This window comes from Rhododendron vialii, chromosome 13a (assembly GCF_030253575.1).
Source record: "Rhododendron vialii isolate Sample 1 chromosome 13a, ASM3025357v1".
In the NCBI taxonomy this organism is placed as follows: Eukaryota; Viridiplantae; Streptophyta; class Magnoliopsida; order Ericales; family Ericaceae; genus Rhododendron; species Rhododendron vialii.
The window spans coordinates 33,980,508-34,006,175 of record NC_080569.1 but is presented as its reverse complement, the minus strand read 5'-3'; the positions used below and the strand labels follow the sequence as shown (position 1 = coordinate 34,006,175).

The following is a 25,668-nucleotide window of genomic DNA, read 5'->3' as shown; positions in this document are numbered from 1 at the left end:
ACTTTAGTAATCAGCGAGTCGAAGCTGTGTCCAGGTTCAGGCTTCGCGACCCAGCTGAGTCAACTCGATTTCATCGATTACAAAACTGCACATATTGGTTAATCCTAGCTTTAAGGGTCCCGAGTCCCAAGTCCCAAAAATATAACACTACAAAACTCCAAGAGTACTGTCACGTGGTATTTTGGACCATTTTACACCTCACATTTCTGTGGGGTTTATCACTAAATATATGAACCTCACGAAAACGTGTAATCATAAAGGGGTTCGAAGTACCACGTAGCGATATTTCTAAACTACTGAATAATCATTCGGATAATAGACCTTTTACAAGCTGGTGGTGGACAAACAACTTACTGATCCCATCTCTTACTTTTATATACAAAAAACAAAACACAATTGACTCACCCCTAAGCTAAAAGCCATCAAACCAGACCAAACAACACTATCCCACCCCCAATTTTCATCTTCGATAATATCGGATATTTGGAACAACTTAATTATAAGCATCTCGACTATTTTCCGTCTCAACTATTCACCCAAATGCTTTGACTCATTAATTTTAACAAGCCAACAAGGCTTAATCTAACCCAAGAGCAAAACAAAACAAAAAAAAAAAAAAAAACCCACAAACGTAATTGTAATTTTTTTTTTTTTTACACAATTCACAAATAACCCTCTCCTCTTTTCTTCTTCGTTTTTTCTACCTTTCAATATCCATTGCAGCAAAGCCTTTTCCCATCTGAACAAAGCTCTTGGACGCGCCGGCGTTGATTTTCTTCTGAGCCTCCACGTCGTCTCCCCCCGCCTCCTCCTCGTCTTCGTCTCCCAATTCGTACTTGGACAACGTTTGGTATTCGACTTTCTCCCCATGGATTTTGATCATGTACAAGTACAAGCACATGGAGGAAACGATCACAAGAATCATGTACCAACTGAACTCTATGTTCACGAGCGATTTCGCCCGGTCGAGAGCTTCATCGTCATGGCATCTAACAACTTTATGACCTTCCTCCAGATGCATGAAGCATCCTTTTGGGATGAACTCCGGGGTCCACAACATGAATCCCATGACCGCAAGCCAAAGACCTATGGAAACTATGCTGATTGACCTAACAAAACTTATCAAGAAACTGTTAGGGTAACCAATGCCCATGAGAGTGGTGACGAGAGCGACGGAGATGACAAGTTGGAGTAGAAGGTGGTATTCGCCTTCGACCCCCATGTGGTCGGAGGAGTGGAGGTGGAAGACGAGGAGCTGCTGGCCGAAGGCGGCCGCGCCGAGGAGCTGGGTGAGGGAGAATTGAGTCTTTTTGGGGGCAACCTTGTCGAAAACGATGGCGAACGCGGCGTAGAGGAAGAAGGTGAGGGAGATGATGGAGTGCTCGAAGTTGTGGAGGTGGTTGGACGGGATGGTGAGGTCGTCGTCGAGCGGTTGGTGCCGCTCCGGGCCGATGAAGAGCTCCATGGCTATGGACGCGGAGCAGCCGCCCATAATCAAGAAGAGCTCTAGGTATTTCAGTTTCGAGGCCGGGAACCATGGCTTGGATTTGTACGAGTTTGGGTTTTGGGCGTGGAGTTTGATGTGGTTTAGTAGGTGCCATAAGCCTATGACAAAGAATCCAAATCCTGGCGCCACGTGTCCCACCAAAGTTCCCATTTCTTTTATAAGACTCTTTTTTCCTTGTTAGAGAAAGAGGAGAGAGGAGAGAGGTTTTTGGATATTGGATCAGAAAGAGGGGTGGACAAGTATAGGAGGAGAGAGAGAGAGAGAGAGAGAGAGAGAGAGAGAGAGAGGGGTGGACAAGTAGAGAGAGAGAGAGAGAGAGAGAGAGAGAGAGAGAGAGAGAGGATTGATTTGGGGTGAAGAAAGATGGGGATAGGGGAGGGGGAGAGAGGGTGGTTTTTAAAGGGGTGTTATCGTTTAAGGATATTGGAATTTTTGAAGGTCTAGAGGGTTCTATGAGGGGGTTTGAAATTTTGAAAGGTAGTCGTTTGTATACTTGAAGAATAAGAATTGGAGTATGTATCCAATATTTGACCAAATACCCCCCAGAATGAGGTGGAAATTTGTATTTCTAGAAAACAGAAGGGACCCTAGCTAAAGCGCTTTTAGAATTGTCAAATGGCTAAACTACCCGAGATAGAAAATTAGTGGTGCTAGACTGCTAGGGAAGTCCTAGAATTAATTACGTACCTTGTTGACTCAACTGAAGTAATTAATTTAGCCGTTCATATGGTATTGAAATAGAGTCTAGCTCACTTGGCCACCCTTTGGACACTTTCATACGGGAGGTTGGGCATCAACCATTGCTAAAACAAAGATCTATTACGTATTTCTTAATTTTTTGCATGGGTTTATTGGTGTAATTATTTGATCTCTTAATGGGCTTTCAGTTAAGCTTGGTATGACTGTGAGCTTATGCCCTATTTGATGTAAATGAAATACTTGTGTATCTTTTGCCGCTTGTAAGAGCATCTACAATATAATAATTAAAATTGGATAATCAAAAGTTGCCACATCACCTTTTGATTATCCATTTAAGACATTGCTAACCTTAGCAATGTAAAGGTCCACAACGTAATAATCAAAATTGGATAATCAAAACTTAGCACGTCACATTTTCAAACTAAAAAATTCTAAAAACTAAAAACTGTGATAATAATTTGAATATTTTTTTTTTTGAAAAAAAAAGAGTTTAGTGAAAAATATTTAGTTTTTTCAAAAAGAAAACAATTTTTTTGTGTAAAAACGGTTTTTGAAAACAGTTTTTTTTAAAACTATTTTTTTAAAATTTTCTAAAAAATAGTTTTTAAAAATTATTTTTTGAAAACATTGTTGAGAGAGAGAAGGTTTTGTGTAATGATGAGTGTACTTGATTAAGAAAATATGGGAACCATTAGATTTGATTATTGGCAAAAAGTTGTTAGTTTTGATTATTCAAAGACCAAAATTTGATAAGTTACTAAAAGGTTGTTAAGTTTGGTTATTACAATGTGAGCATTTTTTTGAGCAAACATTGCTAACTTTAGCAACCTTTTGGTTTTGATTATTACATTGCGGATGCTCTAATAAAAAAGAGAGTCCTGTAATGTAGTAGAAATCTATCATTTATGAATATTCTTCCAAGCACACGTTCTTAATCAAATGGTGCTTTTTTCCCCCAATAACTCGAGGTATCCGGACCAATTTATACATATTTCAATGAATCTTTATGTGATCAAAATCTTTGTTTGCTAACGAGAGTTGATTAACACAAATGGATTGATCCTATAAAAATTGATACAAAGACTTTATGAGGTTTTGAACTTGATAATTAACCACCAGCCGGCCGTCCCCACAGCGTTAATTTGCTACTTTGTGGTCCATATTCTATAACTAACGATCCCTTTATTAATTTGCAACATAAATTAACTATCCATCCATTCACTACTTCCACTCTACATTTTGCTTTTATTTTATGTTGGTTCATGCTAATTATCATATAAAATTTGTACTCCACTCACTAGGGTGCTAGCTCATTGATGGATGGAATGTTTATCCTAATCTAATATAATACCCATGGCCCCGGGGAAAAATAATTTATAGCCAAAATAATTTTCTATAAACATTCATGTCACATTTTCATTTCCTTTTTCTTTTTCTTTAGTTACTTTCAATTAACATAATCTGAAATAGACATTTTTTTTCCGGCCCTAGCACTATGGCTAGCTTGAATTTGAGTCACAAGAAAACTGTTTCATAAAAAGTGAAAATAAGACTGTCTACCTCTTATTTCTAAAGACATGGATGTTAATCCCTTTTTGATTGTCGTATTTGTTTTTAATTTCCAATCCCTAATTAACCAATTTTCCAGACCGGGGGCTATTTTGACTTTTACATCTGCAATTATGTATTTGTGGACCACTTCATATCTATTGTTATCCACATGTACTAAGGACAATTATGTCATAGCTTACGGCAATGGTATTGTCAGTTTGAAGTTTTTTAATTAGAAAATGAAGCTGACTCTCTGTTTATTTTATTTGTCTCTTAAAACTACGTTTAATTAATTAATTAATTCATAATTTAATAGCACAAAATTCTCTATCGAATAAAAAATAAATAAGAGAAAACAAACAAACAAATTAATTAACTAATTAGCAATTTAATACAAGATTCTTCATCGAACGGAAAATAAATAAAGAAACCAAAAGACAAATCGAACAAGCTACGTAATTAAGTGCGAATATACGTAATTAAGTGCCGCTGAGAAAAAAACAAACGAAGAAGAAGAGGCAAACTCAACTTTTGCCAAAACATTGCTTCCTTTTGATTGGTCAAAAGCCCAATTTAGTTGACCGTCGAAGCCTTTAGAGAACGAGAGACCTTCCGGAAAAAAACTTTATGATAGCCATAGCAACCTTTTACAGCTTTATCTAAAGGCCTGTTTGTGTATATATATGGTGATACGGTTTGGTGTTAAATCATTAATTAACACAATAGGGAGCAAACTTTGTATGGTTTGTAATCGGTTGGTCGTACTATTTATTTGCTATCTATCATAAGTTTATGATTTCTTAAAAAAAGTAAAAATAAATAGGGCGCATATAATGCAGAGTTATAATTAAAATACAGTACCGTGAGCATATCTAATGGTTTACGTATACAATTTTAAAACACAACTTCGAACATAACTGTATCCAGAGTCTTTCGATGCAAAAATCGGAAGGATTTTTAACTTTTTTGGGGAAAAAAAAAAACCAATTCACCAAATTAATAAATTCCCAAATAGCAACAAATATATATATATATATATATATATATATATATATAAAAGCTTGACTCCTCTAATCAATCGTGCAATTGCAAACTAGTAATGTGAACACATCAATATTTTATTCCACAATTGTTAATGGGAAATCATAGCATACTATAATATATTATAATCTATAAAGTATATTATATACTATAACGTACTGATTTCATATAGTATATTATAATCTATAAAGTATAATATATATTAAACTATAAGGTATAGTATATAATTAATGAAACAATATATATGTGTATAACATATTTTTAATAAAATAATTTAAATAAGGCGGAGATTTTAAAAGAATTTCTCCCTAAATTAAACAAAATTTAATTAAGAAAATACAAAAAGTAAAGAAAGTTTCTATATTCTATATTTTTTGTATTTCCTCTTTTGTTCTATTCTACATTTCCAAAAGAGAAATCTAACCACTTATCTAAACACTTATTGTTCTATTCTATTTTTTAGAAAGATAGAAAGAGAAATCGAATGACTTCATATATATATATATATATATATCGGAACGGTTCAATGGACACCCTAAAAAAACACCCATAATCTCATTCTCATAGTTCCCGATCAAATTTTTATGATCCGAACCGTTCAATGTGTGCAGAATGTGATTTTAAGGGTGCCCGCGAGAAATTAGCAAAAAAAATGACCGGGAAAGGTTTGATTTAAGCAGTTTTTATTTGAACCGTTCAATAAAAAACCGTTCAAAACTGTTCGGATCAAGCCCTTCCTGGTCATATTTTTTGCTGATTTCTTGCGAGTACCCTTAAAATCACGTTCTGATCACATTGAGCGGCTCGGATCATCAAAATTTGATCGGGAGCTATGGGGTGTTTTTTTAGGTGTTTTTTTAGGTGTCTCCGGAACCGCCCCGTATATATATATATGAGGGAGAATATGTATGTAGTGGTCTACATCACATCGTTTGAGGTTCGAATTTGATGATGACCTCAATGGCCCTTTGATCTTGTCACTGATCTAAAGGTTCCGTTTGGTGTGTCTCAATGCCCCTTTGATCTTTACTTTTTTGGTTCGTCTCATGTAGAGGATTTTTTTATTTTTTATTTTGGAAAACAGATAGAAATTCATTGATGACTGACTATGAATACAATAGAGAACTAGAAATGATTACAATCAAGGGCAATATATAATTGTGTCCCATATAGAAATAAAAGAGAAGCCAAATTCAGGATTTGTTTTTTCAAACTTTCTTGTCTTTGGGATTATTTTTAGCATTTGGAGTACATCATTTGCCTCCAATTACTGAGTTATCAAAACAAAAAAAGTCATTTACTACGTGTCCAATAACTATAGTCACAGATGTAAAAAGTGCATTGGAGTCCTAGCACTATGGCTTAAAGTCGAGCTGCGTGAAAAATTGTCTAATAAAATGTTTCAAAGATTTTTTTTTTTTGCCGTGTAAAAAATAAAAAAAATAAGATCATCTACCATTTACTTATCAACTAATTAATGGATATGAATTCAATCTTAATCAGCGAAACAATTTCTTTTCCAAATCCATATTTGCCTATGGGGGGCATTCTATACGAACCCAAATAACTTACCTCTAGCTCCATAATAGTATATTCTCACCACACCAGTCAAGTAAATTCCAAAAAAAAAAAAAATAATTAATTTTCTTCGCACAGCCATCATACACCAACGTTAACCCAGAATTTGTTTCCACGTTCCCCTTCACCCATAATAGTCGCAGTCGAAATAGGGCCCAGCCACCTATGGAAACAGATATACTATCAGTTTCTTTGATAAGACACCAAATATTCTCTGGCATGAAAAATCATTCTACGATCTTGGGACACCACAACGTGTTGCATATAATATCCTTTTACACTACATTTTTGTAGAGCTCAAAATTAAAGGCTGCGTTCTTGTAAACTTATAGTTTGAAACTTAATTTGGTATTTTTTTACTTTTCGTAACTTTTTATTTAGTTTTTCGTAGTAATTTTTGGGGTCAATCGTTCACCTCGACAAGACGAATCGGTAGAATAAAAAAACAACAGTGCTACTTGCACATATTTTTGTGCACATATCATGCACATACTACATTTTTGTGGGGCCCATAGCGGGGTCCCACAAAATGATCCGAACCGCTCATCTTTTTAAAAATATTTTTTGGAGGATTTTTGTAAAAAATCAGCTCCAACTAATATCGGCAAGAGCTTTCTCAGAAATCGTAGGGCACTGAATAATTACTCCAAAGAAAAACTTAATTTAGGTTGAGGTTGAAGATAAGGATATGTTGGACTTAAATTAAATTGTTCAACCAGGTGGTGTTAGAAATTTGGGTAGAGAGAAATTTGTTGGGTTAAGATAGAATCACTCTTTTTAAATTCACCAAGGGACAAAATGGTATCAGAAAATTTCAAATAGTAGGATTAAAGTAACAAAAGTTTAGGTTCGAATAGAACCAGCGATTGAATACACAGTAGTTTTCCAAATCCAGGGGCTCTTTTGACTTTCTCATATTCATTAATTGAATTTATGTGGTCATTTCATACGTGTAATTATCCACATGTACGAGGACAATTATGTCATAGTAGCATACATATTACTCCCCGACTGCGCCGGCGTTGGCTTTGTCATTTTAAAATTATTCTTAATTAATCGATGAAGCTTGACTTTATTTAATTGTTTTTTCTAACCCCGTTGATTCAATACGATTAGCTGAACTTTAATACTCTAAAAATTCTTTGGCTGGACACACACAAAAAAAAAAAAAAAAAAAGTGGAAAAAAGAGAGAGAAGGAGCTACCTTATCCAATCCAAGTGCCAATATATGTCTATATAGGTGGAGCTAGAATTTGAATTCGGTGCGTCAAAATTAGGTAAAATAAAATTTCAAGCACTAATAATAAAATTTCAAGTGCCAATATATGTCTATATGTCTGTATTTTTATATCTGAAAAATACAAACGTTCTAAAGTTAATCATCCATTAATATAGAGTAAAAATAATTTTAGCATTTCTACAAAACTTGACATTCTTCTTGTTAGACTTGTCCAACATCGCTTATCTAACCCACTCAAGCTTGGTTAATAAATTCTAGAGGTACTTCACCTATAGCTAATTGGTTTTAGGTTGGAAACCTCCAAGAAATCTAACGTCGTATCAGAGTAAGGTCTTGGGTGGTCTCACCTCTCGTGGGAAAGCCTCTGTCATCGATCTCTGTCGCACGAGTCAGTCAGTCACCTCCACGTGTATCCAGGCTACACGTGAGGGAGAGTGTTAGACTTGTCCCACATTGGCTCATTTAAGCCACCCAAACTTTTTTTTTTTTTTTGCTCGGCAAACGAAACTTTTTATAGAAACTCGAAAGGGTACATCGAGGGTAGAACAAGACAAACGAAAACAGTGACTAGCCCATTCAACAAAAAGTTAGACAGCCACTACGCCTCAACAAAAACTACAATTTGAGCTTACGAATACCGTCAAGAAACAATTTAAACTCCTCCACAGAATAAATCTTGATTCCGAACTTGGTCTTCATCCACATTGCGACTCTAGTTTTCACCAATTCTCCTACTACCTCGACACTCAAATTTGCATTGTTAACTTGGTTAATAAATTTTAGAGGCTACTTCACCTATTGCCAATTGTTATAGGTTGGAACCCTCTAAGAAATCTAACACTTCTAATGCATATAAGAATTCTATTCGAGAGATTTCATTGTGAGAAGGTGAGACCTTAAGAGCGTGGAGCTTTTAGGAAAAAACGGCAACGAGAATGAGATAAAGATTTATGTTTTGTGAAATTTTTTTTTTTGAAAGTCGGTTGTTTATTCAAAGTTCAATATGAGAGTGTTGTCGGGTCACCTTTCATTTTCCTTTCTTTTTTCAAAAATAGATTTGCAAAAGGATGCATTGTGAAATCATACTTCACGTTTTAGATTTGGGGAATGAAAGTAAAAGAAAAGGATAAATTGAAATCAAGATCAGATGCATGTTGTTCTCTATCTTTTTAGATCGCGATGATGATATATCGAATGACCTCACTAAGGGGTATTATATCCTCGCGATGCATCAAACACTACGATTGTTATCCGTATTGATCACTATCAATTATTGTCGAAAGAGTATGTTTGAAACACAAATTAAAGCTCATCCATGCATGCTAGCTAGCTAGGAATTGATTGAGAACCACTAGAATAAGCAACTAATTTGATTAGCTTGCCAAGATTTTACTCCAAGCCAATATAGGACAGCAAAACAAGGTACTTAATTCCCATGACGCAAAGCTTTTGTCCCATTGGGAATATTTTTGAGTTGCAAACATCAGCATTCACCTTAAAGTGTGAATCTTGGGTATTAAAATTTGAGATTAATAAAGTTAACTTGGAATTAAAAAATTGCTGGTCAAAACCTTGAATTCTACTATATGGACTTGTCATTGCCGTCACGTGTACCTCGCACGTTGACATCGATCCTTATTGTCCCAATGCGAACATGTGAAAGATTCTGGTCAAAAAATGTCAGATTCAAAACCTTTCATTTTCGTGGGTGAGGGGTATAGTCTTTGGACTGAGTCTCCTCCTACGTGGATTCTTGATCCCTTATCAAGGGATCGGAGCTCCACTTGATGTTTTGATGCGTAATAATATTATCTAAATCCCTTATTAAGGGATCGGAGCTCCACTTGATGTTTTGACGCGTAACAATATTCTCTGTTATCGGTTTTGGCAAAAAAAAAAAAAAAAACCTTTCATTTTCGTTTTCTTTTCAAAAATTAACTTCACGGGTGGCTTCTCTTGGATGCTAATACGAACCTTCCAATTATATGCTTCAAAATTAGCAGTTTGAAACCATCGAAAACGGGTTGGAAATCGGGGGATCTTGTAGTACAACCCTGCATTACAGGAGTATGGTGCACAATTCGCGCTGTGCAAAAATACTTTTATGGTCGAGAGTCATTAGGCCCCATTTCAGAAATCTTTTTAAAAAATAAGTAGCTTATTTTACATTTTCAAACTAAAAAATAATGTAAATAAAAAATAATTTTTCAATTTTTTTTGCATCGTATAAAAGATCTCATCGAGATCTTTCAAATAAGATCCATATTGTATATTTTTAAATTTCAATAAACCCATAATTTTTGAGTTTGAAATTGCATTTTTTAAAAAAAGGAACTTTTTTCCCTTTCTGGAACTAGCTCTAATTGTAAGATGGATGCGTGAAAAACATGTTACACCACTGTAGTGCCCCGCGCGTCCTGCGACGACACACGTTGCAACAATCTATAGGAATGAATTAACACCCAAGAAACTTTTCTTTTGTGATGGTTTTTTTTTTTTTTTTAATGAATTAGGAAATCCTGTAGTGCATGCAATAGTGAGCAGTTTGAATTATTTGTGTGAAACTCAAAATTGCACCCCACATGCCGTTGTAGATTTTCAGTACCCCTATATTTCGATACATCTAGCATTTTCATTAGGAAAATGCTACGAAAATGCTCAAAGTATTTTATCGGAGTTATGACCAAAATAATATTCATACAAAACAAAAATATTTACCAATGTGGTAGTATGAAAATTTTAACCGCCAACTCATCTAAAAATTTAAACTATTGCAGAGAGGAATAATAATTATTTACTACTCGTACATCCTTAACACACCACTCACCTGTAGGCTGAGCCTAAAAGTGGGTCTTCTTTCTATAATCATCAAAATGGGTCTTCTTGAATCGAATTGGGCTAATATTTATTCTTTATTGGGCTAGTTTGTTTTGTGTTGTTCTCGGGCCCAATTGTTATGTTAAGCCCAACTCTATTATCATGAAGCAAGAAACCCATTTTCTACCCTGTTTTCCGGCTGCTACTGTTTTCTTTGGGCCCACTATTGGCCCACATTTTCTTGCTTCTACTCCACAAAAAATTCAAGGATTAGGTGAGGGTAAAGAATTAGTTGGAGTGAAGAATTGCGAGGGGAAACAAAACCCTAGAAAGTGTACAACAATTACAACTTCAAGCAATAAAAATATGGGAGCTCAACCGCCTGTTTTCCACTTTTCAATGGAGAAGATAATGATTTTTGGAATATGAAGATGCAGACTCAACTTATGTCAAATGATGTTTAAGAATATGTAAAAAATGGGTTTGAAGATTATGAAGGTGTGGAGGCTTTGATAAATGAGCAAAAGCAAAAATTGAAAGTGGATAATAGGAAGAATACATAAGCCCTCTTCATGATTCAATAAAGAGTTGCCGACAATACATTTCTCGAAAATAATCAATGAAGACAAAAATCAGTGATGCATGGGATATTCTTTACAATGAATATAGAGGCAATTTGAAGGTAAATACTATCAAACTGTCGTCTTTGAGAAAAGATTATGAGAATATTAAAAATAAGGATGAAAAATCATCAAACTCCAATCTTCTACTTCACAATTGACCACCATTTTCAATTGAAACTCTCCTTACCACGGTGTATTCAAGCTTCAAGCTAAAGGGATCAAAGGTACTTTTTTAAGGATGTGCACGTCTTCCATTTTGTCACCTTAGCATCGGAATTGATTCACAGTAGCTAGTGTTGGAATAAATACTCGAAAGCCAACTTAGATTTATTTACTTTTGATAATTTGAATTCCACGATGTGAACTCTCTAGTATATTCAACGCTTGTTTGGATGTGGTAGCAGATGAGATTTTTGTGAAAACTTGCAGGGGTGTAGCCGAATAATGAAGAAAATTAGAGTCTAAGTTGGATAAAAAAAATCTAGGAACTCAATTTCAACCAGCAATGTTTGGATCTAAGAAAAGTTTTCCAAAAATGTTTGGGAAAATGAGATTAATGATTGAAATCAAAGTTTTCAAAAACTGTCTGAAGAAAAAAAATTAATAATTCTTAATTTCACTTTTTCGGACATGAACTTTTTCCTTAATCCTAACATTTTCGATGGAATTGACGTTAGTTGGAAAATGGGTAAAAGGTACATTGACTGATGCTGACTGAAGGAAAACCAGAACGTCGACCTTTGCTACCGTTTTCCTCTCTTTTTTGCACGTGAACCGGATGGCCCCGTCGTCGTCTTCAAGGATACAGCAAAGGTACCAATGAACCGCCACCACATGTTCGTCAAGAAACAGACCAGTGATCTTCAACATCCTAGTTCAGTTTCTGGGTTTGGAGATCTCCATCTCCATGGATCGGCCAAGTAAGCTCTGATACCACTGATGATGAGAGAGAAGACAATATCTCACAAATACTACAAATCAAATCACTGGAGGTAATTTGTAACTCAAATTCGGGAGAAACCCACTTATTACTACTTCTATACTACAGAAAAACTCCCAATCTCACTAACTCAGGTTCTTCACTCTATTTTTCTCTTTATTCTTTTTCTTGCTTCTCATATTTTCTGATGCACAAAGGCTAGTTCACAGCTGAAATTGGAGGTGAATTATTGGTGGGATTTTTGATCCAACACTCATCCATCTTGGAGGCCATTGATTGCAGCCGGTGAAATCTGGATTAATTTTCCAATTTCGTTAGTGTTCCGAGAGTATATGTCGTACTTCTCTAAAGCAATTCGGTGTGTTTACATCTGTTACCGCGCATTATTAGCTGCGCTTTATCCGATGTTATTTGTCATAGGTACTGATCGTGCACACACAGACCGATCATTTCATTCTCCCATGCGTCACTTTCCCATCATGTTTATTCTCCCATGCTTCACTTTCCTCATGATTCAAGACTAGAGATGAAAGGGAAATTTCTCATCTTTGGTAATATTAAATTGGGCACCAGAAGGGGACTACACCAACTTTTGTGGAAAATGGGATGATTGACATATACTAATGTACCATGTGACTATGTCTTTTTTTTTTTTCTTTTCCTTCTCTTTTTTTTTTTGCCAGATTGACATATACTAATGTACTATGTCTTTTTTTTTTTCTTCTTTTCCTTCCCTTTTTTTTGCCAGTGTTGAAAACATTAGTGGGACCCCTTACCACGTCTTTGGAGGCCAAGAGATACAACCAGATAGGCTTAGGGGTTGTTCTTTTAAATAAGCCACTTAGTTTATTTTTTTGTTCTTATTCAAATTTTTTTCGTATCACTTGGCTTATCCTCATTTTTTTGGGATTATTGCATTCTCATGACGAGAGGAATCTAAAAAGTATAAAATTTTGATCAAAATCCAATATTTTTTGAATAAAGACGAAAAAAGTGGCTTATTGACTTATTTTTGTCTTTATGTGGCTTTATTTGGCTCATTTTTGACGGGAAAGCCAATGGCTTTTTTAAAAGAACAACCCCTTAGACTCATATAACTCACATCTTTGGACATACATGTCAACCTGTCTCCATTTCGGCATTTTTCTAATTCTTATTGGTGTTAGATTTTTGGGAGGATTCTATTCTAAAATCAATTGACAATAGATGGAGTAACTTCTAAACTATAGTAACCAAGTTTGAGTGGAGTGATGTGGAATAAAGTCTTGTTGATTTGGCTTGTATTTTTATGGGTTTAGCTGGCTGTTTAGGTACAACAACTTGCAATATTGTTTTTTTTTGTGGAATGGAACTAGCGATATCGTTCACAATTCATTTAGCTATATATGCAAACATACGTACACTTGAGTATCAAGAGCACCTGGGTTGTTAGAATTCAAGTTTGTTCCCGGATATATCACATTACGGAATTGGGTTCAAATCAGGATATCTCTTCCAACGGAATTGGGGCCATTAGAGGGTTTGTCTGATCCTTAACTTCAGCGCCCGGAGTTAGTCGAGATGCGTTCAAGTTGGCCCGGACATCCGGTTATCAAAAAAGATAAGTCCCTATCATCGTGCTCCAGGTATCCATCCGAGCTCTTTAGTCTTTTCTGATTTTGTGATATATTCAGCTAGCATAACATATCTACACTGCAAAAATAACTCAATGTAAATTGATTCACTTGACGTCGAGAAGTTATTTGATTTGAGAGCTCTTAATTTAATTTGGTGTTTTGGACTTGTGCTTTTGTAATTTTTCTTTGGCTGAGTTTCGACTGTCTTAACTTAACTCAATCAATTAAATACAGTTTTTGTTCTGTAGAATGGTAAGAAAGCTTGCTTGTGGATTGGTCTTGATAGCTTGTGGATTGATGTTGCTGAAAAAAACAGACGTTGGTGTAGTACTGATCTTTCGGAAAAACTCAGATGTCAATGTTGGAATAACTTACGTTTGGACTGCTGTTGCAAAAGGAGCTGGTGAAAAATCTTATTCCACAATTATTCTTTTTAATTTTATTTATTTTTGTCAATTGGCAAGATAGTTTTATTGGTAAGACTGTCACAGTCTACGTACGAATAAAAGGAGAAACCCACAAAGGAATGGCATCATGCCATGAAGCACTCTTCCTACTCTCTAGGGATTTAACACACTCATGCGCTACCCTATTACAATTACGATTGACCCAACTAATTGGAATATCGCTAGAAGATTCAACCAAAAACCAAACATCTTTGATTATTGGTGCAATATCCAGAGGTGGTGACCCCCTGTGCTGTAGAGTCTTCGTGATTGCCGCCACATCCAATTCCATACAACGCCACATCCAATTCCATACAAAACTGATACAAGCCCCTCTTGATTGTAACAACACCCCAAATCTCATAGCCATCGCTTCTGCCAGTCTTGGGGAAACAATGCCTTCAACAGAAGCCCCAAGCCAAACACACCTCCAGTGCTATCCTGAGCAATTGAACCTATGGCGGTATGGCCATCATCCTATGGTTTACATCCAAAGCTGCATCGACATTGATCTTGATAATCCCATGGGTAGGAGCAACCCAAGTTTTTGGCTTTGCTATTGAAGATTCCCTGTGTAATGGTTGCCTTGAGACCCTCTCATTTGAATTTTGAAATTCATAATAGGTAGTAATCACTTTCAAGCCAATAACAGCAACATCCTATAAAATAACTGAAAACCTCTATCATTCCTTGCCTTCCAAATCCACCGACAAAATGTCCCAGCTAAAGCAACCACCTCATTGAAATTACTATCCACATTTTTCCAACCACGTACCAAAACCCACCAGTCCTAGAAAGAATTACAATGCAATAACTCTTTTTTTTTAACTTTGAATATTAATAAACCGGTTAATTTAACTACTCCATTCTTGTTTCTAATTCCTCTCTTTTGAGTATGTTCACAGTAACTGTGTTTGTGGCTCTCATTTTGGGCATGCAGTTTGTTTGGATGGAAGTCCACCAGCATACCACTTGGATAAAGGTTTTGGAGCAGGGAGAAACAGATGGTTGGTTCATCATGAGGTTATTTTTCATCCAACATATTGTTTCAAAGCACATATTATCCCATGATATGGTTCGAAAGAAATAATAATGGTGTGATGGGCCTGAATTTGATTTTTTGGTTGAGGCAGTGAGTATTATTGATGTGTAATGATCCTTTTTTTAGCTCGTCAAAGCTTTTGAGACTCACCATGTAATCTTTATGAAGCCCATAGGAGACCAACAAAACTTTACTCATCTATTGTGAATTTTTTTGTCATTTAGTCATAATTTAATACCTTTGGGATGAACGATTACTCCAAAAAATTAGCGTGAATTTGACATAAATTGGAAAATTAACAAAAAAACTGACAATGATACCCAAAAAGTTACTCAAAAGACATGCTCACGTGATGTTGAATATCCAGTGCCACAGAATCCTTAGTTAATTTTTGTTTAATGTTTTCTTGGCTTTATGAGGTTAAAATTCTTTTACTCTGAATATCAGGGGGGTGGTTGGTGTAGCAATATGTCAACATGCCTATCCCGGAAGGACACTCGTTTGGGTTCGTCAAAGAAAATGGAAAAGCTGCTTCCTTTCATTGGGATACTGAGCTCCCAACGAAAGTTTAATCCAGGTTTGCATGTATATTTAACAGAGTGTGTAGTGTAGCACTTCTCAATTCACCTTACTTTCACTTTACCTTTTGAGATTTCACTTACTAGAGGTTGACTCTATTTGGTTATCCAGATTTCTATAACTGGAATAGGGTATTGGTTAGGTACTGTGATGGGGCATCATTTACGGGCGATGTGGAAGAAGTCGATCCAGTAAGTTGTGCTAGAAATCTATGTTGGTAGGAGATTATAGGTTCCACACAAACTCAAGCGCTATTCAAGCGTTACAAAATTACAACCCCACACATTTCTATCGCACACTCGCATACGAAGGGGGCAAGCCCCATTTGGGATACCGTTCTCTCTATTTTACCCTGCTCTCTCCCACAAAGATATCACACAAACACACATACACCACAACTCGTTGCCCTCTCTCTAATAACCTCAACAAATCTTGTCAGCACCCACACCCATCCAAACCATCCTACGTATTTGATTTCATCTCCCATTTTGCTTCCTAATAACCTCATTACATATAACGCCACAATTTGAATCAAGCTTACCACCACCACAATCTGTTCATAAATCCAAAATCCAAACATGACAATAATGACTAATGAAAGGTTGTTAAACAAGGAATGTGGGGCTTCTAATTGTATGCCAACTTTGTCAGGATACTAATCTTCACTTTAGAGGTTCAAGAGTTTTTGTTGCTGTGATGGAAGAATTATTAGCAATGGGAATGAAGAAGGCTCAAGATGTATGACTCAGTCATTTTTTGCTCTCTCTCTCTCTCTCTCTCTCTCTCTCTCTCTCAATCATTATTAATTGGTCTATGCAAATATGACTTCTAAATGCATGGTTGAATAGGCGCTTCTCACAGGCTGTTCAGCTGGTGGGTTGACTGTCACATTACACTGTGATCAATTCCGAGCGCTTCTACCTCGAGCTACAAAAGTAAAATGTGTCACGGACGCTGCTTATTTTGTCAATGTGTACGCTCTTATATTATGACTCGTTTAGGATCGCCATAATGCTTGTATTCCTACATAATGCAGTGGATGTTGAACCTCTGTTTGGTTTACTAACTAAAATGCACGGTGGTGTTTTTTAGGAAGGACATTTCTGGAGCACGACACATTGAAACCTACTACAACGACGTGGTTAAAACACACGTAAAGTGCTCTCGTTCTCCTGCCAACCCCCACCCACCCACTTTTTCTTAAGGGTTGCTATGGTATTATCTAGGGGTGTGCAAAAAAACCAAGGCCCGACGGACCCGACCCGACCCGAAGGGTTTCGGGCGGGGCCGAACATATGGTTCGGTCGGGTACGGGTACACTTTTCCAAAAAAATCAGTTTTCGGTTCGGGGCTCGGGGTGCTGTTTTTTCTTACCCGCCCCGCCCCACCAAAAAGACACGAATTCATATAGCGTACTTCGGTTTTGGTCCGACCCGACCCGACCAAAACCCGACCAAAAAAATCGGTTACACGGATGGGTATTCCCCCTCCTTTGGTTCGGGTTCGGGTCCCAAAAAGTGATAACCGACTAGTCGGGTCGGGTTCGGGGCCGACCCCGACCCGTGCACACCCTACTATTATCTCAAGTCCATACGTATCTTTTTTTGCAGGGATCAGCTAATAATTTGCCCCCATCATGCACTTCAAAATGGAAGCCTGGTTTGGTGAGTGAAGTTATCCTAGTTAATTTGGATAAGTTTCTTTGGTAATGATACTCTCGTAACTCTCCATCCTATTTTTGGTATTAGCTTTTTGCAAGTGATTTCTAATTTAATAACACATTTTTTTCCTTATCATTATATTAGTTCGGTCTTGTTTGCTTTTTCACTAACATCGTACTAATGCATCTGAACAACATAACAGTGTTTTTTCCAGCAAAACATGGCAAAGCTAGTTCAGACTCCGCTTTTTGTGGTAAATTCAGCCTATGATTCGTGGCAGGTTAGCTTACTAAATCCAGTTCATAATACTTTACTACATGTGGTTAATTTTATCGAGGAGAATTTGTAAATTGTCAGCTTAACCCTTTTTCGTTTGTTCCATTCAATGGGATAATTCTTACAATTGTTTTTTTATTAACAATCTCATGCTTTATTTTATAAATTGTATTCGAATAAAGATAGTTCATTTAGTTCTCATTCGAAGGACCTTGCAAAATATTTAAATTTGGTGATATATAAACTTTGTTTTTTTTGGCTAAATTGTGTTTAAAAAAGGCTTCACAAGACATGTCATCTATAGTATGACATACGTATATATTTTTTGGTCACACGGGAATACTATATAGTATGACATATATATCTACTACTTCTGGGTCAAATTCAAATTTTCGATTTGGGTACTGAATGTGTTTACAACTTACAAGTATGTCATTTATGTTTAAGTATGTATATTTCTTTTAGAACTTCGAAAAGGACCTGTTACACTGCCTTCTGTCTGATGCTAGATACACATATGTACTATACTGGTGGCGAATACGTTAATTGATAACACATTAATGCTTTTTTCTCCCTTACATTTGTGGACATGCTATTTTCGTGTTCGTGCTAAGGAATCTATTAATTGCTTCCTTATGTTCAAGCAAATTAATTTACTTAATATTTTGTTCATAGATACCGAACATTTTGGCACCTGACACAGCTGATCCAGACGGCAGATGGCATGACTGCAAGTTTAATTTGACCAAATGTTCAACTGATCAGCTCAAGACCATCCAAGGTCCGGATTTTTTTTTCTGCAGATCAAATAAAAGAAAAGAAAAACCATGGAAGGTTACAATTTTAAGCAATTTTATGTGCCTTTTCTCAAGCCAGGGTTACTTCAAACAATAATTCTCCAGTTCTTAGTCATCTATGCATGCTTTCAACTGATCCTGAATATTCAAATCTCATAGCCTTGCTAAGGCTGAGGGTTCAAGTCCCTCCTTCCGCTCCTAGCTTCGTCGTTTAGTGTAACATTTATACAGTTCAAGTACTGGTGTCTCGTGCCACATTCTCCGCTAGTACTACTTCTCCGCTAGTACTACTTTTTCCACAAAAAAAGATATACCCTATTTTTTGAAACTTCAAATTATGATATGATTAGGGCATATTGATTTGCAGATTTCAGGTTGATGTTTTTGGATGCATTGAAAGAACTAGGCAGTTCTTCATCTAGGGGAATTTTCATAGACTCTTGCTATGAACATGACCAAATTACTGTACAAGAAACCTGGCTCAGTGATGACTCTCCGGCACTAGATGGAACGGTAAGATACTTGTGTTATTATATTCTGTTTCCTTCTTTCCTGTAGGCCTTTTCTTTATGAACCCTTTTCGACCTTTTTAAGAGTCGTTATCGGTTTCTTCTGTTTTTTGAATGTATTTTCTATTGCAGAAACTGGCAATGGCAGTTGGAGATTGGTACAATGACAATTATCCATTCCAGAAAATAGATGATTGCAGTTATCCTTGCAAGAATTGCCCCAGTTTTAAGCATACTTTGTGACCATCAGACTTTGTTTTCCCTTTTTTCCTCTGAGATGTTTTTCTGGTTTCTGTAGGACTCTCAAGGCTATGCCCTTGGTCCATGTGTTCTTGGTTTCTTAGTCTTACCTTATTTTAAAAATAAATAAATAAATGTGTCAAAGGGATCTAAATTCTATTTGTAATCATAAGTTAGTCCATTTGTATGTATGGCACGTGTAATTACCACTTTAATAGACCTTCATATCATTGGTCCTTGAGGAGTGCTAGAAACATAACAACGTGCATAATATTTTACGCATCATTCCTATGTGGCACTGTCTCATTGATAATTGATTGAATTGCTAGTTTTCAACTTACCAATATGACACTGCCATATAAGCATGTTGTACATGCTGTTCTGTTCCTACAATTTCCCTTGATCCTTAGCTTTTTATGATTTTCAGTAAAGTTTACAAGTTTCCGAATGTAAGGAAATATATACAACTCTTAGCCCCTTCGTTTTTCCCCATCTACTGCCTCCAAACCTAAACAAAAAGTTATTCGATTCACATTGGACCCAAGTGACGTGGTGGACTTCCTAAGCTACTTTCCAAATGATTAGACCTTGAGCATGCAAACGGATCAATGTATGGTACGAACCCCGAAACCAATGATTTTCTCAGACCTCTATTAGTCTACTTGGTCGATTCTTGTGGAGATTTTCGGAAATCCACGTTTGATCCTCTTCCGAGATGCAAAACATTAACCCACTTCTAGCAGCTTGTTCTTGACTAGATATCAATTGACTTGCCAACTACCAGACATGCAATTTTGTCAAGTTACAATCCTTATCACCACCAACCAAAATGTCATTTCTAGGTGCATCTCCAACCACTGAAAATATAATTTCCGAACTGAAACAGCTAAAAAGTGAAGGAGAAAGATGGAAGGGAAATGATATGGACTAATGCGTTTTTCTTGCGTCTTTCAAAAGAAAATGACAAAAGTACCTCTGCACCTTGTGTGTTACTCCCTCCGTCCCTTTTTTTGTGTCCAGTATTCCATTTTGGGCTGTCCCTTAATAAGTGTCCATTTTGTAAAGTTAAGGGGGTAAAAGTTGGTGTATTGTCTATTTTGTCCCTAAAAGTAGATTTTATTTTGAAAAGTTAGTGAGTAAAAGTGTAATGATGATGGGTAAGTAGGGAAAGTAGAGGAAAAAGTTGATGTGAAAAGTGTAATGATGATGTCTTTTTAATAAGTTGGAGTTACGAAGCAGGACATTTAAAAAGGGACGGAGGGAGTAGTAATTTGTTAGATTTTTCGATCGGAAGATTCCTACATAAAACCAATTAGCGATAGGTGATAGGTGCACGGGGTAACCTCTAAAATAATATAACCAAGTGGCTTAGATGAGCGATGTGAGATAAAGTCTTCATTTTTTCTTCCATCTGGCTATACCCAAATAGAAAAAATAGATAAGTGAAATTACATTTCCTCTCTTGAGTGTTGTGACTGATCACTTAATAGTCTTTACTTGTGGGAGAGTGGGATGACATGGACCTAAGCTAGTCCGGCAATGCAACTCAGCACATTCAACAACGCAGATGAATCGCGCGCCCGTCTTGTTGTAATTTGCTTATAAAAATTTATCATCAAGAATATTTTCTTGTACAAAAAAACTTATTCAATAGTATGTGGTAGAAAGATATACTCCACCAATACCTGCACTAACATTAATTGAACAAGCGCTCTCTTTGGGGTATGTGAGAAAAGTTCGTATAACTGTTGGCCCCTTTGGCGCATTTTTTTGGAAAATCCAAATAGTGCATCTTATAAGGTCCGCAAAATAATGTATTACGCAAAAAATCAGCTTGTCTGGATATTGATAGGTATGTTAAAAGTTGAGTTTTTACGCGAAAAAACGGACGACGGTGAACAGTTTAACTTTAAAAATGGTTGATAGATTACGGTCGTCTATTTTTGCGTGTAAAAACTCATTTTTTGACATACCTATCGATGTTCGGACAAGTTGATTTTTTGCGTAAATACTTTATTTTGTGGGTCCTACAAGATACATGGTTCGAATTTTCCAAAAAAACGCGTGAAGGGGGGCCTATACGGGAGCCGTCCGGATAGCCCCTTGTCCGGTTCAGCCGGAAAGAACTTTTTCTCAATGAAGAATTAAGCAAGTTAAATGATACGGGGAGGAATCTAGAAGCCACAATTCAAAACGACATCGTATGTAGAGTTTGGTGGAAGTTCACAGACTTGGAAGTCAAGTCGGTTGGCGTAGCGTTATTGAAAAAAGTGGATCTAAAATAATGTGGCAGTATCACTATCAAAATCATAAGCTACATTAATTTCTAATTACTAATGCTCTTTATTAATTGAAATATTAAGGACCAAAAAAAATGTGCACTTTTTACTCTTTATTATATATCTGGACCCAACCTCCTCTCCTTCGACAAAACAGCTCACATGGCTAGTATTTTTCCAACCCCAAATCCAATTTTGTCTCACCTGATCGCTCTCACTTTCCTCCTTCTCCTCACAACAACTCCAGCAGCCGCCACTGGAGAAGACGGCACCTTCGTGAAGAGAGTAGATCGCCGGTTACTAGGGCTAAAGAAGGAGAAACTCAGCCATTTTAAGTTCTACTGGCATGACATACTGAGCGGTCCAAACCCAACGTCCGTACCTATAGTTCTACCGCCGTCGAACAAATCAACCACTGCCTATGGTGGAGTCAATATGATCGATGACCCTTTAACCCTCGGCCCGAAACTTAGCTCGAAGATGGTGGGCAGGGCCCAGGGGCTCTATGGATCGGCTTCACAACAAGGGGTGGGACTTCTGATGGTGATGAACTTTGCTTTTATGGAAGGGAAGTATAACGGGAGCACGATCACGGTGCTGGGGCGGAACATGATATTTTCGAAGGTGAGGGAGATGGCGGTGATAGGCGGCACCGGGCTTTTCCGGTTCGCTAGGGGGTATGTTGAAGCTAGAACTAGCACGGTGGATCTCAAGACTAGAGATGCTGTTGTTGAGTACAATGCCTATGTGATGCATTATTGATGCATTTTTTATTTTTTTTTGTCAATTTAACTTTCCTGCGAATTTCTAAATAAGAGAAATGCCTTTCGGTGGGGTGGGTGATGGGGTTTCTAGGGGGTGTTTGGGAGCCTACTTTTTGGCTTTTCATTTTTAGCTTTTTGGCTTTTTGACTTTTTGGATTATGGCCAGAATGTATTTTGAGTATGGTAGAGTGTTTGGGAGATTTGTGCAGAATGTATTTTGAAATTGTAGTAGTGTTTGGTAGATGATTGTTGAAAATGAATTATTGGTTGCATTTTTACCATATTGCCCTTTGTCTTCTTATAACAGTTAATTGCGTTTTTTTTTTTAAATTTTTGTTTACTTTATTATTGAATAGTTTTTAGGGGTCAACATGCACAATAGTAGAATATGGGTGGTTTTGTTGCAAGTGAGCTTTGTTTCATGTTAAAAAACACAGCCAAGTGGAGGGGCAAATTTGGTAAAATGAAGGGAGTATTATGGGTATTTTCGTAATAGAAACTCAAAATCCAAAAATGAGAATCTGAAAAACTCCTCCAATCCAGATTTTGGTTTTTGGCTCCTAAACCCATAATCCGAAAATCTATTCTCCCGAAATTCATTTTGAAAATCAGTTGCCAAACACTCAAAATCTGAAAATGGGAATCCAAAAATCCGAAAATTTGGTTGCCAAGTACGTTTTATGATGTTCAACTCTCCATTAAAAAAAAAAAAAAACTTTAGGACTCAAAAGCTCCCCTATCGGTTCTTAGATTTGCAAAAGGATTTGTGAAGGAAAAAAGAACAGGTTAGAGGTTTAATTTCATTTTCGTTCTCTGTATAACGAAACAAAAGTCTTATCTTTCTTTCTCCTCTACGAATTTTGTTAGGAATTTCGTTTCTGACAACAGATGTGCAGAGTATTTTTGTTATCTTTCTGCTGTGTGTAATTATTGCTTGCTTCTAGATACACAAAATTTGCGGTCAGGTGTAAAAGTTTGCCACCAAGAGTAATAGTTTGCGGCGATTAGCAAAAATTTGCATCTAGATACGTAATTAAGTTTGTGGCCATGTGCAAAAGTTTTATAGTTTGCGGCCATGTGCGCAAAAGTTTGCGGCTAGGTGAAATAGTTTGCGATCAAGAGAAATAATTTGCGGCCAGGTGCAAAAATTTGCGGCCAAGAGCAATAGAATGCGGCCAAGTGAAATAGTTTGTGGCCAAGTACAATAATTTTCGGCCAGGTGCAATAATTTGCGGCCACGTGCAAAAATTTTTGTCCAAGAACAATAGTTTGCGGCCTGTTGTGCAAAAATTTGCGCCCAAGTATGCAAAGTTTGTAGCCACCGGCAAAAGTTTGTCCCGTGTATAAAATTTACATGCATCAAATGATTCCTGGTACAAAGATGTGTATGTTAGCATGAATCATAAGTAGGGCTGCAAATGAACTAAGTCGCTTGCGAGCGGCTCGCAGCTCGGCTCATTAGTGGCTCGTTCAAGCTCGGCTCGGAAGTTAAACGAACGAGCTCGAGCCTATTTTTTCAGCTCGTTTTGTAAACGAGCCGAGCTCGAGTTAGGATAAGCTCGGCTCGAGTCGGCTCGCGAGTCGGGGTATATAAACTTAAGTTTAAGATTTTTATTGTTATTTCATAATTTATTCTTTCCGTTTTCACTTTCTAGTCAACCAAGGGAAGCACACGCATATCAGTACACCTCTGCTCCATAGGAAAATGAAAGATATATATACCTTCACAATCAAAATATTTTTGGTTATATTAGGCATATGCGAGGATATATATACATTTTTCGTTAGTTCGTTAAGGCTCGTGAACAAGCTCGAGCTCGAGTCAAGCCAAGGCCTACTCGGCTCGAGCTCGAGCTCGACTCGTTAAGTTTTCACTGAGCTCGAGCTCGTGTTCGTTAAAAACTTAATAAACAAGCTTGAACACCGTAAAGCTCGGCTTGACTTGGCTCGTTTGCAGCCCTAATCATAAGTATAAACTAACTAGCAATTAGGGAAAATCCTATGTGTACCGATCATTTTTGGACCGAAACCGTACCGACTGCCGCGCGCGGCCGTCTCCGGCCACCGGACGGCCGATCCGAGCCGTCCAAAAATTTTAAAAAAAAAAACCGAGGGGCCCAACGCGGGAATCAACGTCATCCGATGTGTGTAGGGTGCTTGATCTAAACACCCTATTTTTCGTGTATACGCGCGGCCGTCGGTACGGTTTCGGTCCAAAATGGTCGGTGTATATAGCAGTACTCTAGCAATTAGTACTAGGGCTAAACGTAACTTCGGCTACAACGTTCTGCTTTTTTGTTTTTGAATTTCGGAACACAGATGGAACCGAAGATTGAGAAATTCTTCGAGCCTGTTGTGCCGACTCCAGATGCCCCTTGTTCGGATCAACTGGAAAGAACTTTTTCTCAATGAGGAATTAAGCAAGTTAAATGATACAGAAAATGTATCTATAAGTCACAATCTAAAACGATGTCGTATATAGTGTTCATTGGTAGTTCACCGACTTGAAAGTCGGTGGGTGTAACGTTATTGAATAAAGTGGATCTAAAATAATGTGGGAGTGTCACTTTCAAAATCATAAGCCACATTAATTAATTACTAATGCTCTTTATTAATTGAAATATTAAGGACCACAAAAATGTGCACTTTTTACCCTTTATATATCTGGACGTATCCAACCTCCTCTTCTTCGACTAAAGAGGTAACATGGCTAGTATTTTTCCAACCCCAAGTCCAATTTTCTCTCACCTGATCACTCTCACTTTCCTCTTTGTCCTCGCAACAACTCTGGCAGCCGCCACCGGAGAAGATGGCACCTTCGTGAAGAGAGCAGATCGCCGGTTACTAGGGCTAAAGAAGGAGAAACTCAGCCATTTCAAGTTCTACTGGCATGACATACTGAGCGGTCCAAACCCAACGTCCGTACCTATAGTTCTACCGCCATCGAACAAATCAACCACTGCCTATGGTGGAGTCAATATGATCGATAACCCTTTAACCCTTGGCCCGAAACTTAGCTCGAAGATGGTGGGCAGGGCCCAGGGGCTCTATGGATCTGCTTCACAACAAGGGGTGGGGCTTCTGATGGTGATGAACTTTGCTTTTATGGAAGGGAAGTATAATGAGAGCACGATCACGGTGCTGGGGCGGAACATGGTGTTTACGAAGGTGAGGGAGATGGCGGTGATAGGCGGCACCGGGCTTTTCCGGTTCGCTAGAGGATATGTTGAAGCTAGAACTAGCACGGTGGATCTCAAGACTAGAGATGCTGTTGTTGAGTACAATGTCTATGTGATGCATTATTGATGCATTTTTTTTATTTTTTTTTTTGTCAATTTAACTTTCCTGCGAATTTCTAAATAAGAGAAATGCCTTTCGGTGGGGTGGGTGATGGGGTTTCTAGTACGTTAATTTGATGATGTTCAACTCTCCATTAAAAAAAAAAAAACTTTAGGACTCAAAA

The 25,668-nt window shown here is 37.2% G+C and overlaps 4 protein-coding genes across 7 annotated transcripts; 3 read left to right on the top strand and 1 right to left on the bottom strand.

Moving 5' to 3' along the window:
* Window positions 1-285: 285 nt before the first annotated feature.
* LOC131315314 (uncharacterized) lies at window positions 286-1,892 on the bottom strand. Its single transcript, XM_058344471.1, has one exon. The coding sequence runs from the start codon at window positions 1,655-1,657 to the stop codon at window positions 701-703; it is 957 nt and encodes a 318-aa protein (XP_058200454.1). The 5' UTR covers window positions 1,658-1,892; the 3' UTR covers window positions 286-700.
* A 9,875-nt stretch (window positions 1,893-11,767) lies between these two features.
* Window positions 11,768-19,399, top strand: LOC131315312 (pectin acetylesterase 8-like). Of its 4 annotated transcripts, none has more exons than XM_058344468.1 (14): window positions 11,768-11,869; window positions 11,952-12,048; window positions 13,861-14,015; window positions 14,999-15,081; window positions 15,548-15,677; window positions 15,791-15,870; window positions 16,331-16,417; window positions 16,528-16,652; window positions 16,772-16,832; window positions 17,290-17,343; window positions 17,543-17,620; window positions 18,292-18,397; window positions 18,781-18,926; window positions 19,055-19,399. In XM_058344468.1, exons 2-14 carry the CDS (start codon window positions 11,996-11,998, stop codon window positions 19,163-19,165), a joined length of 1,269 nt encoding a protein of 422 aa, XP_058200451.1. In that variant the 5' UTR covers window positions 11,768-11,869; window positions 11,952-11,995; the 3' UTR covers window positions 19,166-19,399. The 4 variants fall into 4 exon arrangements, with proteins under 4 accessions (XP_058200451.1, XP_058200450.1, XP_058200452.1 ...); XM_058344469.1 differs by lacking the exon at window positions 11,768-11,869 and adding an exon at window positions 13,481-13,621 and having other exon boundaries at window positions 12,030-12,048; window positions 17,555-17,620; XM_058344466.1 differs by lacking the exon at window positions 11,768-11,869 and adding an exon at window positions 13,481-13,621 and having other exon boundaries at window positions 12,030-12,048.
* Window positions 19,400-21,549: 2,150 nt separating this feature from the next.
* Window positions 21,550-22,486, top strand: LOC131315313 (dirigent protein 22-like). The gene has a single exon (XM_058344470.1). The coding sequence runs from the start codon at window positions 21,604-21,606 to the stop codon at window positions 22,201-22,203; it is 600 nt and encodes a 199-aa protein (XP_058200453.1). The 5' UTR covers window positions 21,550-21,603; the 3' UTR covers window positions 22,204-22,486.
* A 2,399-nt stretch (window positions 22,487-24,885) lies between these two features.
* On the top strand, window positions 24,886-25,668 carry LOC131315311 (dirigent protein 22-like). Its single transcript, XM_058344465.1, has one exon. It carries the CDS (start codon window positions 24,912-24,914, stop codon window positions 25,509-25,511), a length of 600 nt encoding a protein of 199 aa, XP_058200448.1. The 5' UTR covers window positions 24,886-24,911; the 3' UTR covers window positions 25,512-25,668.